At 39.4% G+C, this 18,791-nt stretch overlaps 1 protein-coding gene and 2 long non-coding RNA genes across 33 annotated transcripts in view; 1 reads left to right on the forward strand and 2 right to left on the reverse strand.

Moving 5' to 3' along the window:
* LOC145437839 (adhesion G protein-coupled receptor E5-like) overlaps positions 1–18,791 on the forward strand; it is a 138,166-nt gene that overhangs the window by 89,399 nt on the left and 29,976 nt on the right. For all 30 annotated transcript variants that reach the window (XM_080315150.1, XM_080315162.1, XM_080315158.1 and 27 more), the window contains 2 exons: positions 93–248; positions 311–399. In XM_080315150.1, the coding sequence (XP_080171276.1) occupies positions 93–248; positions 311–399 (245 nt within the window). The remainder of the gene's footprint in view (positions 1–92; positions 249–310; positions 400–18,791) is intronic.
* On the reverse strand, positions 3,999–8,658 carry LOC145438290 (uncharacterized). Its single transcript, XR_013914908.1, has 3 exons — positions 8,173–8,658; positions 7,667–7,776; positions 3,999–4,180 (listed from the first exon to the last, which is right to left on the reverse strand). It is a non-coding gene; the product is annotated as an uncharacterized LOC145438290 (long non-coding RNA).
* Positions 9,311–16,863, reverse strand: LOC145436826 (uncharacterized). Of its 2 annotated transcripts, XR_013914424.1 has the most exons (6): positions 15,571–16,863; positions 14,155–14,264; positions 13,629–13,808; positions 13,208–13,420; positions 11,881–11,968; positions 9,311–10,954 (listed from the first exon to the last, which is right to left on the reverse strand). It is a non-coding gene; the product is annotated as an uncharacterized LOC145436826 (long non-coding RNA). The 2 variants fall into 2 exon arrangements; XR_013914423.1 differs by lacking the exon at positions 15,571–16,863 and having other exon boundaries at positions 14,155–14,718.

Below are 18,791 nucleotides of genomic sequence, written 5' to 3' on the forward strand. Positions count from 1 at the left end.
TTTAAATCAGTAATTTTTCATTAATAAAAAATACAAAGGAAATTAGCAATTTATAGAAAAGTTGTACCATCAACGTTGCTCTTTCATTACAGTCGAGTGTCCAATTGTGGCTATTCAATGCAACACGCTACCTTTTGAACTTTGCTATAGCGCAAACATCACAGGACTCACGAATGTCACGTTTCCCGAAACTTTGGGCGGTTTTACATCAACTTCAGACACTACATGTGGGTCTGGTACCACAAATGGTATATTTCTTTTGTTACTCATAAATTCGTTAACGCTGATAACGGCCAATACTGTGACACAGACGGAAGACCTTTGGGATCCAGAGCTTGCAATCTTGATGGTTCGTGGGCAGCGGTAACGTGGCTGCAATCGTGTGGAGAAGGATTATCGGTAAGACTATTTACAGATACGTTCATTGTTCACCATACCCCATAAAATGTGAGATATTAGTGTAAAATAGGAAATTCCACTAATAGATCACCAGAACACAACCACCGCAAAATTCGAATATTGGCATCTTCAAGTATTTTAATTCAAACAATTGTCATGCGACGCAGTGATAAACGGCATTCAAGAATGCGTCACTTAGGCATGTGACTTCTTCACTCCAAAACTAAACCTGACATCGACATCCACTCCTACATAAACCAGAACGCGATCCCTAACCTGATCCGAGACCTAACGCAACTCAACCCTAACGCTAACTTAAAACCACGTGTATACAAGTCTCTCATGCCCTAGTATAGGGTTGCCATACGTCTGGAATTTCCCGGACATGTCCGGGATTTCACTGTTCAAACTAGCGTCCGGTAGGAATTTCTAAAATATGCCAAATGTCCGGAATTTTGCAAACTTGAAGTAGGCTCATAATTTTTTCGTAAATCAGCATAAAAACAACATTTTTTGGGAATATTTATGTTGATGCATGATATTTTTCTTCGCGCTGCGCGCGATTTACTATCACATTGATAAATTTTATTACGGAGACTACCACCATCGCAAAAACTGCAATAAAATATAAATAAAAACAACCTTCATTTACTGGAGTAAGCCTATAATTGTCATCGCAATTATAGGAGAACAGTATATTCCTAGAGATCGTTAAGGCCGTTTAAATGCTTTATTCAAGGATAGTGGTTCCAAACGGGGGCTCGTTTGCCTTTGTTCTGGGGTTTGCGAATATGTTGAACGTAATCAGCTTTCAAAATAGCCCGTGAGTAAGTCAGGGCAAAGGTGCTGACTTCTTTTAGTAATCAGCTCGTCAAATTTTGATCGGGGTCACGGAACATTTTAAAATTGGAGATATAGTCGCGACCATAAAAGGTTGGAAACCAGTGGATGTGGGGTGTTTATGAAGAAATCACGCTCCCCGTATTTTCGAACTCATCATCATCCACCAGCTCTACCGCTAACTATGATCATGTGGGCGGAGAGTAGTATCTATATAGTAAAATATGGAACGACCAATATTATTGACAGAATTCATTCAAATAATTTAACGACCAGATGCATATAGCAACCAGATTCATATAGCAAGCACCCCCCCCCCCAGAAGTTGCATCCGATTACCCTTATGTGTGGGCTCAAAATCATTGTTTAATTGGGCGGGAGGGGGCTGAAAACATGTGCTTTCGGTCCCGGTTTCACAACACACAGCCACATACTCATGAAGCGGATCGTGACCACCACTGGTCTATGAGCAAAGCTTTGCTAGTGTGACATCATAAACTCATTTTGAAATCCACTAGTGGGCGCTAAAGAGTGTCCGGAATTTGGGTTGCTGAAATATGGTAACCCTTCCCTAGTAACGCATACTTAAAGTGTCTAGCGCTCAAATTTACACGGATCTAATTGACTTACGGGTAATACGAACTCCCTTTATCCTATTAAGTGGAGACTAAACATAGCACAAAGATAAGGAATCACAACGAAATCGATTACAAAGTAATAAATTCCACAAATAACGACACTGGTCGAGTAATGATATAAGCTGTTACAAATCGACCAAATATAACTTATTCATACTGCTGAGTTTATTACTGCTCACACCCTTCGCTGTGTTTTTTTAATTAAAGTACTTATGACATGTCTTGAAAATAGCTATTTCAATTTGTGATTGATTTGAAATTTACCGCGTTTTTCTACTTCATCTTTTCGGATAGCAATGTTTACTACTTTGATCAGGCATTGCTATATCGGCACCCGGTATATCACCAGTCATTATTACCGACAACATTGTACTGAATATAGTTCAGGAAACGCGTAATCTAAATGTGCGATATGTCGATCGTATTCAAACACCCCACTGATTACATCGTTAAGTTACCAAATCTACTGTGATAAACTAATCAAAGGGTGCAGTTTGGTATAAATGTTCAAAAGCAAGAACCCATTAATTCGCACTTTCGTTGACACTTGCCAACATGCTGCAAGAAAATCGGGATGACGGTATATTGTCATGGATTGTTGTGTGCTAATTCGGCATTATTTCACGATATGCATTTTGCGATAACTTTCAATTCCGTTTTCAATAAAGCGATTGTGATCATCAGAAAATAGCACTTCAACATATTCAGACTGAACCTGTAAGTTGCCACTAGCCCGGTTTGCTCAGTCGGTAGAGCGTTGGACTCTTAATCCAATCCAATTTTATAAAACATATTTGAAACATTTAATATGAAAATCTCAGCACAAAACGTCGATACTAAACAGTATCGGAAGTTGCAACTTAATAGGTTTTCTATAACACTATACAACTGGGACGAGAACCTGTTTCGTCAAAAGAGTCATTGGCAGACTTGTACAAACTGCTGGACTTTCAGAAGGCGCAAATATAACTAGAACTAGAATGAGAAACGATGTTTAAAAGCTAGCAACGAACTTACTAGAACCCAACTTACTAGCTTCATTACTGAATGAACTCATTTATTTTCATTTTATCGGAATCGGATCGGCTTGTCACATGAGCATCAATACAATAGCTTCCACCCCCAAGATCCATCCCCTGACTACGTCACCTTTAGTAGAATGACTCTGAGCTGTTAGGTATTCCTCGAAAGACATCACAACAACATAACACTGGCATCACCATTCACGCCAAACTGCATCACGTGGTATCTAATCCAGGGGTGGCCAACCTTTTTACTATTCACGGTCGCATTTCGATTAGTCATGTAGCCTACAGCCGCACTTCAGGAAATAGTCGAAATGAGCTAGGGGAGCGCCAAATAACCGTTAAACTGTCCATGTCCATTTCCGGTGAACTCTGGACTAATCTAATAATTGATAACGGCATACTGTACGCATCGAAATCGCGCAAGGCGCGAACATTTTATAGCTTCACATATGAATTTCGTTATTAAATTAGTAGTTTCAATCATTACTTTCAAATATCTAGCCGTTCTTAACCCACGTGATCAGATTCATCGCTAGAATTGATGCAAGGGGTGTCTTCAGAATTTACTGCAAGGTTTAAATGATGATGCATGTTTGGGTGGACCAATTGTTATTGTTCACTTTGTTGTATGCATTTCTTGACCTCCCATCCGGATTGTCGCTATAGTGGTAATATATTGGAATCGCCCAAACATAACAGAACCACAATTTTACTTCGTGAGGAGCACACGATTCGGAGTTGGTATATCTATATTGGGCGCATCATTTCCTCTGCTGTTGGCATCTGTACTGCGGGGCGGATTAACACTATACACGAAACAGCCCATTGAGGTAAAAAAAAAAACGTTTTTATTTAGTTCATATTAAAGACTGGCAGGTTAGTTTTAAGTGGGTTTTTGTGTCGACGCGTTTTAACGCGTTCTTCACGCAAATCGGGATCGTTAATAAAACGTAGATAAAACTCTGTATCTACAATGCTTTAGAACGTACAATCGATGGTCAAAAAAACATCCCGGCATACTAACATCACTGTATTCCCATATTTAGGCATACCTGAGGCTGGCTGCGGACACATACACGTATCACACTAAACATTGCATTTGATGAACTTATAATTCATATAGAAAACAGTGTCAAAGAAACTCAGAACGAAACGAATGAAAAAATAATAGAACGAAACAATAATCATGGTCCAAAATCCAACTGAGTGAGTGTCTTATTCATCTTCTGACGACGAGGACAAGAAGCTGCATTCTGCCTTTTTCCCCATAGAACCCTACAGAGAAACAACAACATTGAATGTTAAAGACATGCTCGATCCTGTTTAGATAGTTCTTAGTACTACGCAGTGTTGGGATGACTCGACTCTTGACTAGATTCGAGTCAGACTCAAGTCAACTCTTTCGTATGACTCGACTTGACTCGAGTCTCTTTGCAAAAATGACTTGACTCGACTCGGCGCTCCAGATATGTGGATTGACTCGCGACTCGGAGCAAAATTTACGAGTCAATTTCAAGTAATCAAGTAAACGGTGTCAATTAAATAACCCTATATCTTTTGTGCGTTCGGATTTTTTGCGATATGCCGGTGTCACTTGTGAGAGCAAACAGCCATTCACTGATCGCACATTTCACTGATCCTCCATTCTTACATAATAATTTAATTGACCGCAAACGAAACGGTCACAGCTTATGCTTGCGTTGTCGTCGTAGTAGTAGTTTATTCTGTTAGCAAGGTATCTTTGTTTCTCAGACAGCACAGTGCTTAAATTGTGCAGTGCTATCTTTTACCAACCCGCTTGTATAATTTAAATCGAACGAATATAGTTTATGCGTCTCTATTCTCACGGATGGGTAGTATATTGTACCATATCAATTTATTGCAACTTCTCGAGGCTTCGTATTCGATCCTCTATTTTGGCTGATAATAGACCGTAGCGTGTAGAACTGTAGATATAAAGTTACTCACATATGCTATTAGCAGTTCTACAACGCCTTTTACATTTATATTTAACTTTACATTATTTGATTGAAGATAAATGACCGATTAATCCGTCTTTTACCCAGCACTCATACTTGGCAAATTCAATTTGACTTGAATCGTGACTTGACTTGAGTCGAGTTACCTCCGAAAATCGATTGACTTGACTCGAGTCAAAATCTGCAACGACTAAATGACTTGTGACTCGAGGGTAATGACGTGATCCCAACACTGGTACTATGCATCTAAATCAGTAAGTGTGAAAAGTCAATGTGCAATGTGCATTTATGTCTTGACCAAGCTAAGCGCAAAAGTTCTTCAAAGTTAATTAATGAATTCGGCGAAAAGCAGTGCTACTTGCATATATTGTGGTAGCCTCTATAAAACGTTGGGATTATTTGGCAAGGACAGGAGTCTTCAGCACTTGGACGTATAAACATCTACACTTTCGGTTAAGGCGCTTACAAGTAACGTTCCCTCCCGCAAATGTGCGGTGCTCTGCGCACACAAAATCTAAGCTGCGCACAAAAAGTCCTGGCTTCGTTAGTACGTCAGAACTGATATTTTAGTCATTGACATCCCAAATTTCTCGCTCAAGCAAATGAAATTGTTGGTCGGCGAATTCACAATAAATTACATTGGTAATAATTTTTACGAAATATAACTAATTTCAAGAATTTCGTGGGCCACTCAAAACCTCGCGGGTCACGGGTAGGCTCGCCTGTTATATGGCGACAAAAGTGTTTACAGAATATAGATACATCGCTCTGCAATTGTGTGTGCAACTGTGCATGATTGGCTGATTGGTAAGTGAAGTCATCACCTATGACTGTTAGGTTAGATTGTTACGGTCATTATTGGATATATTAGCGAGTACGAATGTTAGGCATTGTACTCTGTACAGTCCGTTTATAGATAACTAGTTATCTGTAGTGTGCTCAGGTTTGCTAAATCAACCGTTATTAAAAATCCCGGGTTGTTAAATCCTGAGGAATGCGATGACTGACTTGATAGATCACCCAACTTTATTATCTCTGCCCCAAGACTGGGTACACTGTGAATCCGGCACTAACCCGGGACCGGAAAAATGTGGCTCGCAAGAACGTTTTCAGTGGCACGCGAGGCAATTCTCGAAATTAGTTATAATATCAACAACAAATAAACTACCCAGGTAATTTATCGTTAACTTGCAAGACCAACCGAAAATTAGATTAGCCTCACCGCAGACTTTAGGCTGTTGATTACTAAAATAGCAGTTCCGACATATTGACGTAGCCAGGAGCACATTTCGTAGATCTTTGTATATTACCATAAATTAGAATATCTTGTAAGAGATTTATTCGTCTTGATGTTTTTTAGCGCTCCGCTCGATTTATTGCCAATCGATTTTTTGCTTTCGGTATTGGTGCCTCCTCCTGAAACGTCTAATTTACGGAATTGATATTAGCTATACTGGCAATTATGCGAGAACATGTCATCCGACTTTGCGTCTGCACTCGCGAAAAGATCGACGGCGATGAAACCTTTGCACAAAGTGATAGACGCGCTTTCACTGAACACTTCGATATTGATATGTCCAAGCGTTGATTAATCATGTCCTGGCCAAATGAGCCCAGCGGTATACAGCGGCGACCCACATATATGCAACCAACATTATTTCATTGACTGAATTCTTTCATGAACTTTGAAAAAATTTGAAAAAGGTTGGCCAATGGCCACCCCCGCACAAACCATAATATACTTTCTGAAAAAGGTTGGCCACCGCTGCACTAACCATAATAGACTTGCAATGTTAAATTACATAATATTCTGTTGAATAACATTGCATCGTATCACATTTGAATAATTGAACCATGACATTGAATTGGTTAATCGGTTTAATAATGATTGACAAAAATTTATTGATACCGTACATCAGCGGTGGCCAACCTTTTCGGCCAATGGGCCACACGAGATTTGCGAACCATTGTGCGGACCACTTGAATGTTGATGTCCTTTTTAAGTCGTTCGATAGGAGCGAACCGGACTATAGGTAACGATAAAAAAGGACTCATATTACCACACATCAAAATCGTTAACAATTATGTCATGAAAACATGTCCTAGTCGCGCAAAAATATTATTCAAGTTAATGAAAGAATTAGGTCAATAAAACATTGTTAGTAGCATATATTGTGGGTCGACGCTGTAAACCGCTGGGCTCATTTGGCCAGGACATGATTAATCAACGCTTGGACATATCAATATCGAAGAGCTCAGTGAAAGTGCGTCTATCACTTTGTGCAAAGATTTCATCGCCGACGATCTTTTCGCGAGTGCAGACGCGAAGTCGCATGTCGGACGACACGCTCTCGCATAATTGCCAATAAAGCTAATATCAATTCCGTAAATAAGACGTTTCAGGAGGAGACACCAATACTAAAAGCAAGAAATCGATTGGCAATAAATCGAGTGCAGCGCTAAAAAAATATCAAGACAAATAAATCCGTTACGAGATGTTCTACTTTATGGTCATATACGAAGATCTACGAAAATGGCTCCTGGCTACGCCTACATGTCGGAACTGATATTTTAGTCATTAACAGACTAAAGTCCGCGGTGAGGCTAATCAAATTTGCGGTTGGTCTTGCGAGTTAACGATAAATTACCCGGGTAATTTATTTGTTGTTGATATTATAACTTATTTCGGCCTGCCGTACTTGAATGAATACCAGTCAAGCCTAAGAACTGTAACATCTCAGTAGTCCATGGACCATGTCAAGTATGCATATGGAAATCATACCTTCCATTGACATCCGCCTTTCTGATGAGAGAAGTGGCGCAGCGCCTCCATGACAACATGAATGTAAGATTTTTCGGTCACAGCCTCACCATGGATCCTTTTACAAGGTCCTTAAAAAGCTATATCACGAACATTACTGGTACTATTTAAAAATCACAAAAGTATTCATATTTAGTGTAAATCCTCAGTGGTCCTCAAACTGAGAGGTGTGAAAGCATCACAGGGCAGGCGCGATGCCCATCGAGATATTCGATGTTTTTTGGGCTTGAAATGAGTTTCCCTATGTCAGTCTCATGCCAATATAACATAACATTCGCTAATATTCTGGCTGCTCGTTTTAATATTTTTGATATGACGATAAAGGGGCGGTGGCATAAATTTTAGCTATTGTCAAGGTAGCGTGTCAAAAAAGTTTGAGAACCACTGAGCTAGCTCAACATTTACATGGGGTGTACTGTACTGAACACATATGGATAGGTTCGAAGGTAAACATAAATGTTGCTCACTATATATGATCTTGTACAACGCGAGCTCGTTAAAAGCCTCCTTTCCACATTTCCCAACACGGCTGTAACTGCTCCAAACACGGGTAGTAGCGACCCTTTTCATGATGGATCTGACAGATTGGCCAATTGCGTCGCCTCCAACTGAGCTGAATTCAGCTATCTGAAATCATAATATACAAACAGAATTATTCAAGTGCAACGATCATACCCGGCAAGGACTTTACAAAAAGACTTGGACAACTAGAAATATTTTAGCTTTTCCTGATTAGATTGGAATTACAGTTAGATATATTTCCGAATCAGAGTAGAATAAGGATTATAGCTACACAGCAGTTGTCTGCAAATTAAATTTAAATTAGAATTATAGCTACAGTTTGTATACAAATTAGATTAAAACGACTAAATTCGAGAAAACTTGGACATCGCATCAAGTTCCAAATCATGGTCCATTCTTATTATGGAGATGAGAATAGCAAATGTCTGTACCGTACAGCAAACTTGGCTTGTATCACACAATAGGTCTGCAGTAGCCTTTACAGGAAAACCAGGAATTGGATTAGAAGTAAAACAAAAATGCCTTATCATGCATTAGGGTTGTTCAGAATTGACCGACTTTCAAAAAGTCCAGGTTTTCAGTCCGATTCCCATGCCTTATACCTTAAAAACATATTCTGGCTACTTTTTTTTGTAACTCGTCCCCTGCATCCGTGTGCACATTGAGCTGGAAGAATAGCAGCTGAAAATAGGGGATTCCCCTAAAATCTGAGTGTCACGATTTTACCTAGCCTAGTTAAAGTGACATATAACATGGATTTATGCAGCTGTTGCGGTTTGGAGTGCTACAAAACCCCACTATATAAGGCATTCCTAGTTCAGGATATCATTTCCATGTCCCACACTGCCTTACACTGTAAAAAATAAAGGTGTCCATAGACATGTTTACACCTGGTACCTCTTAATACATGTCCGTCATGTAAAACCATACGACAGGTTTAGTTCCACCTGTTGCCTAACATGTTTCTGCCCGTCATGTAATCTCGAAAACACGTCTGACCTGAGACTTCAATTGACCTTTCACCTTGGACCGACTGGCACAAAATCTGTAGCCAGGATATGAATTAAAACAAGCAAATCAGTGTTGGATCAAATGATGGTATATTGAGAACAAATGCATCAAAACAAGAAAAATTCTGAAATGGCGAGAGTTTCGGATAATACGTAATGAAATAAGAATTACTATAACGGCTAAAAATATTGACATGTCATGGCGCAATTAATTTACTACTAACAGCCACAGTGTAAGTCGAAGAGTACCGAACGTCAAGAAGTTTTGGAACTTATGCAATAAAGAAGAGTTATATACAACAATGGCTAAAAATATTGGCCCGTCATCAATGAATTAATTTACTACAAAAAGCCACAGTGTGAGCCGCAGAGTGCCTAACGTTAAGAAGTTTTGGAACTTATGCAATGAATGAAGAATTATTACAACAACGGCTAAAAATATTGGCCCGTCATCAATGAATTAATTTACTACAAAAAGCAACAGTGTAAGCCGCAAAGTGCCTAACGTTAAGAAGTTTTGGAACTTATGCAATGAATGAAGAATTATTACAACAACAGCTAAAAATATTGACCCGTCATCAATGAATTAATTTACTACAAAAAGCCACAGTGAAAGCCGCCTATAGTACCTAATTTTTCGAAGTTTTGGACATATGTAATGAAACCAGAATTATTCCAACAATGGCTAAAAATATATGCCCGTCATCAATGAATTAATTTACTACAAAAAGCCACAGTGTAAGCCGCAGAGTGCCTAACGTTAAGAAGTTTTGAAACTTATGCAATGATAATGAAGAATTATTACAACAACGGCTAAAAACATTGGCCCGTCATCAATGAATTAATTTACTACAAAAAGCCACAGAGTACCTAACGTTAAGAAGTTTTGGAACTTATGCAATAAAGAAGAGTTATATACAACAATGGCTAAAAATATTGGCCCCTCATAAATTAATTAATTTACTACAAAAAGCCACAGTGTAAGCCGCAGAGAGCCTAACGTTAAGAAGTTTTGGAATTTATACAATGAAAGAAGAATTGTTACAACAACAGCTAAAAATATTGACCCGTCATCAATGAATTAATTTACTACAAAAAGCCACAGTGTAAGCCGCCTAGTACCTAATGTTTTGAAGTTTTGGACATATGTAATGAAACCAGAATTATATTAACGGCTAAAATCATTGACCCGTCCTCAATAAATTAATCAAATTATATTACAATGAACAGCCACAGTCAGCCACACCTAACGTTAGAAAGTTTCGAAACGTATGTAATGAAACAAGAATTAATATACCGGCTTGAAACATTGACCGGTCCTCGATTAATTAAGTTATTACAAATTGTCACAGTGAAAGGCGCCGAGTACCTAATGCAATGACACAAGAATTATAACGGCTAAAAATATTGACCTGTCCTTGGTGAATTATTCAAATCAATTTACTACGAACAGCCAAAGTCTACCTAACGTTACAAAGTTTCGAGACAGCCGCAGTGTACTTAACGTTTGGAAGTTTCGAAGGAGAGTTCATGACGACGGACCATGAATTAGAGGCTGATGGAGCGAACTTGATGTTGAACAGCCAGTATATTGCCAGTATTATGGCCATAGCATGATGGAAGCTTCTGACCCCTTTGATAACTTTGCCATAGAAGAGAACTTTCCATTCATTCAGGATCGTATTGTACTTGATCGTCGGATATAATTCTTTGGCTCCTGATAAATAAAAATGATATTAGCTTAGTACTATCGATGTGGTCTGAGATCAAGAATTGAGTTGAGTATGAGGCCTAATAATAGGGTTACCATGCGTCCTCTTTCAATAGGATTTGTCCTCTTTCTTGACTTTTTTAAAAGTGTCCTCGGAGGACGCCCTTTTGTCCTCTTTTTTGAAAATTTAGGTCACATTTAGAGCGAAATGCGAGTGATATGCCGTAAATTAGCACAGAAGTGACTCTATTGCGGGTATTTCGGAGTGAAAAACGGTGATTGGAGCTCTGAGCGAAAAGTTGACCTTCTTTAAAAATTTTTTAGTCAACCGGTCACAAAGTGGGCAAAATTCACCGATTTTTGAGAATTCTTCTCCGGTTTTGCAAGTCTCAAATTTCTGAAAAAGTGTCCTCTTTTTAGATTTCCAAAATATGGTAAGCCTACCTAATAAGTCATTACCGCGCGAGTCGGGGTCATGCAAAGAGGTAAGAAAACGATCGTACGTGATGGTGCTTTCAAGGATATCGAGCGAGCATAATGGTACCCAGAGTGGAATGATTTTAGCATCAGTCGTAACACTGCAACTTTCTAAGTGAAATAGGAGGGGCCAATATTGGTTTCACATCATCTTCTTTGATTGGACGCCATATACTAGTGACAATTTCACCATAGTGTCCTACAGTAGCATGGACACGGGAAAATCTCGTTACTCACTGATATTGGATTACATCATTCTTAAAGATTTACAGTGACCTGTCGAGATACCAATTTTTATCAAATACAGTGTTAATACAGCAATACAGTGGTAATAGTGCCATAAATTGCCTTTTTTGTATGATGTGAATGATGTAGCCTGATGGCAGTGAGCCATGCGATTTGCTTGTGTCCACAACACAGTGACATAATGCTTACACATACACCAAACAACTTACTTTGTCAACAAACAGGAAGCTGCCATAGTTGTCATTGAAGAATTGAAGATCGTTGGGATCCCGACCATCCACCCCAGTTTTTGACGACCTGAACGAGTGGTGTCAGAAATCAACTCAATGTATGTTTTGACGCGACTGCGACGTCGTAAAGTAAATCAGCGACTTTGAAACCTTGCGCGGGCCGCTCTAATGTTGATAAAGATTTTCAGTCATCCGACAGGAGGTAACACGGTTGGGCAAGGGTGAAAACATGACATATATTACTACGCAGCAAATTCGATGACAATTATGTTACGACAACCAAGTGTGCAGTCATGTCCTGCAAGGAGTTGCACGTCGCCTTTGTATACCTCTGGGCTCATTTGACAAGGATTATTCAAAGCTTGGACATATGAATATCAAGGTTGCGGCGAGGCTGCGTACATCGCGTTGTGCAAAGGTTTCACCGCTGACAATATTTCTGCGAGTACTAATAAATATTATAATCAATTTCTAGAATCGCCTTGCAGCCCGAGGGTTGGTCGCCCTTATATCTAAGGAAGAAATGTCTACGTCTGGAAGTATGTGCGATTAAAAAATTCAAGAAAACTAAAATCTGCCCAAAATGACAATGTATGTTAATTTAAAAAGTATCTTTAGGTCACCGACGAGTTTTATACATTTTGAAAACTGACTTCACTTTTTGCTAACCCATGGTAATAATTAGGGCCATTCAAAGCCATATTTTGTTCTATGCATCAGCAAGTCGTGAAATCAATTTCAACACAAAACCGTATCCCTTTGAGCTATATTAAAGCTATGAAGTCACATTTTCCTGATTAGGTCATAAAGCTCAAAATTTACATCAAGAAGCGATTGGACAAAAACGAGGTTTAACAAATAATGGAGCTGCAAATACAAGACATTTCATTAGCGCTTTATGCACCCCTGCAGAAGTGGCAACCCACATCAGCGTCTGTGGAGCTCTCACTTTCCTTACCAAAGTCATTTTACGTCCGAATCGTAACTTCAAAGACTTTAACATTTCACACTACTACTGTACTGCAACAGTGATTTAGAATAAAAAATGGACGTGTATAACTGTTGTTGCATAGGTTTTACTCTTTAGTTCCGTCAGTGCCGATATTTGCATGTAAAAATACACCATTTTCACATAAATTCATATTTTCCAAAAAATAAAGTCATATTATTGATTTTCTAAGGTCATATAAAAATGGCCCTAGTTATAATATATATGTCATTTGTTGTGTCATGAAAAATGATTGCGCATGCCACACATGCCGAGGGATTGTGCCGTCAGTGACTTGATCATAACACTGCTTTATACCTACGGTACCCAATGCGCATCGATCAAGATCGGGTAAATCTCCAGCAGACTGTGTTGACATCCCATTCAGAATGGCCTCGCGACGCGATTCGAATGTTCTTTTCATCCTATCCAGAATCGTTTCCTTGTGAGGTATTCTCCACTTGCCTCTTATTGCGTTTTGATGTATCTCGATGCTGCGCTCGTCGTCTGTGGAGAGTATACATGTTGACTCTGTAGGACAAAATAGATCCTAATCAAAACATGACCGGTTATCGGTGCAAGGTGCTACTTCTTGCCAATGTTCCTTCTAAGCTGCTCGCATGCGCACAGACACGAGAAAAATTAGACGTAACATTGTCTGTTGGCGTTATCAGTATCATATAAAAATATTCATATTGAAGATATCTAGATCAAGAAAGCAAGATACTAAAATGCTCACATTGGATGTTGTGACTCGAGAATTCTTGCAGCGTTGACTAGATTTTTCCACAAGCTGCTGAGATTTCCGTTTACCGCAGCGTCCATGCTTCTGCTATTCCAAGTTTAAGACGAGAACTTCTTTTTCATGGTGTCTTCTCCATTCCCTCAACTTGTTGCAGAGCTTGTCTTTCCATGATCCCTGCAATGTGGAATAGTTGAAGAAAGGTTTGGATTAAGTTTGGACAAACTTCTGAGATGTGTGTCACCAACATTGAAAAATTGGAATCTAATGCCGCCCCTGCTGTATGATATTACACATTGATAATAATCGTCAATAATTGGTGCATGCATTGCATACGTTGTAGGACTAGCCTATTGCATGAACGTGGTAAGGGGATGTCATTATCAGTGACTTGATCCCAACACTGCTTTATACCTGCCCAATGCGCATCGATCAACATCGGCTAAATCTCAAACAGACTTTGTGTTGATATCCCATTCAAAATGGCCTCATGACACGATTCAAATGTTCTTTTCATCCTAACCTGAATCTTTTCTTGTGACGCAGTCTTTTCGTCCACTTGACACTTATTGCTTTTTGCTGTACCTCGATGCTGCGCTCGTCTTCTGGAGAATATACCGATGCAGGTTGACTCTGTAATAAATATCTTCATTAAAGCCCAGCAAATTATCAGCTTGCCGGTAATAGCGAGTCAATTTATTGCAGAAAGAGCAAAAGTTTTTTTAGGCCTAACTATTTCGTAAGAACAGACAGTTCCGACCAGAAATGAAGATAAGCAGTAGCCTAAAATTCTAAGGTAATGGGGGAAAACAGGCAATTTACATATACGAGATCACAATTTCATCAAAATTAAGATTTTTAGGGTTAAAAATGTCAAAATTGACAGAATGTCAGATTTTATCGGTCAAAATCTTCGGTTTTTAGATAAAAATAAAATCACCCTAGGAGAACATCACATATTCGTTGAAGAAGTTCATATCAACATATTCCAACATATTCTATTCGGGAAACAAAAAAGTACTAACCTATGGTAGATTAGTAATCTATATAGACCAGGAATGGCCAACCTTTTCGGCTGAAGAGCCACATGCAACTGACGAACGAGTTCGCGGTCCACTAGCCACGCCAAGCAGATAAAATTTTCGAAATTTATAAATAAACAAGGTCAATAATATTATTACTCGAGTATTGCGGATCTATTGTATACCGCCCGCTAGACTCAGTTTGCAAGGACACGACTATTTGGCGTCTGGCCACATCGATATCGCCATTTCACCATTGACGATCTTTATGCGAGCGCAAACGCGAAAAGACTTTCTCCCGTAATTGCGAATACAGTTAGACTCAATCGGATAAAATAGGCGTTTTTTTTTCGTTTTCAGTAGGGGGGAGGCTACCAAGCAAGAAATCGTGCGAAAATTAAACACGCGATGCGTGAAGAAAAATTTCGCTGCTATTTTACTTTATTGTAATGTACGACGACTTACTGAAAAGGTGACTAGACCCTGGATCTGCCAATGCGTCGGAACTGATATTTTAGTCATCAACATCCCAAGTGTCGCAGCAAGAATTGTAATTTTTGGTTGGCATTGCAAGTTCACAATCTGAGCAATTCATTTTCGATAATATAATAGGAAATTAGCTCACGGGTCACGCAAAACCCTCTCGCTGGCCATATTTGGCCCACGGGTTGGTCACCCCTGATATAGACAGGCCAATGCGATCATTTCAGAGCCGGAGCAGCAGCTAGAGCAGGAGCAGTTTAAATTTGCGGCTGCTCTAAAGCCCTGCATAATACGGCGTGATTTTGGCTAAAAATCTATATTCGTTTCTATTACAGATATCGAACAAGACAAGATAATTTTAGTACAGTATGATTACCATGATCATCGCTTTATGACGATAATTCTGTTGACATGCATAGAATATAATTACTCACTTCCATCGTCAAACCAGTCATATTGTCCCAGATCTTTGGCAGACAATTCAAAGAAATCGCCGTTCAATTCAAGCGACTTGTCGTAATATTCCGTAGTGAAATTTCTGTCCTAGATGGTACTACGAACTGCACATCTCACAACATCATAAATCTCAGATAGGTGATCAACTGTGATCACCTTTCTAATATTACCATGGATGATCAGCATTTTCATATTTAATAGCACAAGAGTAATAAATCGCTAACCAGTCTGATGAATCTGAAAAATAGAACGTCATGTTCAAAATTACGCATTTTAATTACCGGTACTTTTCTCTATCGGCATATAGTTCACTAATAAACTTCGAAACATATTCTATGATGCAGTCTAATGTAGCGATCTCACCATCAATGTTCCCTCTAAGCTGCGCACACGCACCAATGCACAGTGCTAACACGGTCTCTGCGCACAAAAAATCCGATATGATGACCTTTTTTTTAGTCTTTACGCACTGTTGTCCAAGGGTCTGCGCAGTGAGTTCGTGAGTGTGCGCAGACTCGTCAAAAATTAGAGGGAACATTGCTCACCATACTGTAATTTACCAATACAGTATACCGGTAAATTATGGAGTCTCTCGTAAAATATTTCACCAGGTTGTAAAACACAAAGGAAACCGGTTTCTGTCATAGCCTCACAGGAATAACAGTGTAAATATCGCCCAAAGCCTGACTTGAGGATACCACAAATGTGACAGTGCCCGTCAAAATCTTCATAGAAAAATATTTTACCATCTTGATCCTGTTTGACAACAGGAATTCTTTTTTGCCGTATTTGTCACATAATTTTACAGAGCAAACTTGTCCCTCCATATCTTGCATTCGACAAAATGCAACATATTGGCATGGTATACACATCCTCCTAACATATCAACTGGCTCAACTTTCTTAGGTTCATTATTTACATAGTTAAGCTAAGACATTCCCCAACATGATATACTGTAATCGACTGGTTACCGTATGCACTCTGAAGCTATATATGGTAAGTGCTAAACGATATGCTGCCTCCACACGCCACACGTTACCGTACTGCAGTTAAATGCAGCACACCAACTATGCACACCCCGTAGGCGCGCATATGAATCGGAAAGACTTTTCCCGATGAAAACTGATGTGAAATGCATCCTCTACTAACTGGACAAATACGATCAATAACCGTCAGCCGGTAATAAACTCTACACTCAGTTTCGCCAACTTTGCTGGACGCGTAGTGATCGCCGATGGAAGTGGCTTCCCGGCACTGAAAGTTTTTCAAACCAATCGCATACGGCAATCACGTGAGCAGTGAAGTAGAACTTCCGTTTTTTTAACCAATCACATATCATATGCGGCATAATCGCATACGGCAATCACGTGAGCAGTGAAGTAGAACTTCCGTTTTTTTAACCAATCACGTCGGATCGTGAAATAGTGTGAGTGGTGAACTGAAATTTTACCGTCGTTCTGCAACCAATCACGACGGAGACTGAAATCGAGGACCGTGAACTAAAATTTCCTGTTTTCCGACCACGGATTCGGAAATCGTGTGAGCTGTGAACTGAAATTATACCTCAGTTTTTCAACCAATCAAGACCAATACTCAAATGTCTTTTTTTTTTATAGATAACTAACCTACGCATAGATTCGCACCACCCATCATCACCCTTGCTCGTCGTGAGGAATTGACTACTGAAGTGCTCAGCAATATGAACGCAGCATGATCGGTTATCAATAGCTGAAGACCCGAACCCTCAAATTAAATAAAGTTGATCTTATTTGAAAGCTACCGTCACGCTGATTCTGAAAATAATACATTAAAATTTCATTAGGACAATGGAACTAACCCCAAATAGCCTAAAAATCTGAAAATCGGCATCGTGCAGCGATGCAGCACAATCACCATAACAACGGCCTTTGCGTTGTTGCGATCGTTCAGAACAATGCCGATTTGCAGACTTTTGGGGTGCATTTCGAGGGGGTTCCATTGCCCCGATAAGATTTTAAGGTATATTTCGGAATCAATGCGACAGTAGCCTATAAATAAGCTCAACTTTTTTTAATTTGAGTGCTCGGATCGTCAGCGATAGGATTAGCAATTATGTTGCAATTATGTTGCAATAAAATCCGAATCTGGTCCCATGCACTGTATCAACATTGCGCAGAATCCCTGTCCCTGACACTATTTCCGTGTCCGTCTGAAAATATACATTAAAATTTCAATAGGGCAATGGAATTACCCCGAAGTAGCCTTCAAAATCTGAAAATCAGCATTGTTCCAGACAATCGCAGCGACGCAGCCCTATAACGCGTGGTTCGGAATAATGCCGAATTTCATACTTTTGGGTGTATTTCGAAGGCGTTCCATTGCCCTGATTAGATTTTATTGCATATTTTCGGAATCAGTGCGACAGTAGCTTTCAAATCAGAGCAACGTTATTCCAAACTGAAACGCAACATGTTTTTTACATAACATGTTACGTTTCAGTTTTGAACTTGATTAATTGGAAAACACGTCGCGTTTTCGGTTTTAAACTTGTTTATTTCAAAAACACGTCGGCGTTTTCCGTCGTTTAACGTGTTATTGGAAAAAACATGCAAAAAACACGTTAAATACACGGTTTATTTTTTACAGTGTAGAACTGCTCAAAACTACCTAAAACTGATAGTCATTTTCTTGGATCACATATTCTACACTCCTCAAACCTACCCGGCTCTGTTCATCAATTTCCTGGATCCCCATGTGCAAGAATACAACTGTAAATGTAACATCCACTCACAGCCACATAATAAACATCGCAGGAAACGTAAAAATGAGGCAAAGAAAGAGATCAACTTGGCAAAATATTACATAAATCAGGTGGATGAAATGGTTGATTTCGAGAAATCTGCATATCTGTTCCGGTGATCTTCCACGGCTTGTAGGAGGCTCGCTCGCTGTTTTTGTCATCCGTTATGAACGCAGCATAGTGGGTATTCAATGCTTGTCACATTCACGTAACATCGTTTCGAGATGGATTACATCAGATTCTTCATATTACTATGCTTGGCAAATGTATAGATTATGGAAGAGGTGTCCTGTGCTATCCTTGCCTAAATATGAGACGCCCTTGTACAGATACTTGGTAGCAGCAGCGTCCACCATCTGACATTTTACCCCAAATATTTGCTGCCAATTCGACCATGGAATGAACGAAAACAATATTATC

Source organism: Botryllus schlosseri, chromosome 4 (assembly GCF_051294905.1).
Source record: "Botryllus schlosseri isolate E-star chromosome 4, Bs_hap1, whole genome shotgun sequence".
Taxonomy (NCBI): domain Eukaryota; kingdom Metazoa; phylum Chordata; class Ascidiacea; order Stolidobranchia; family Styelidae; genus Botryllus; species Botryllus schlosseri.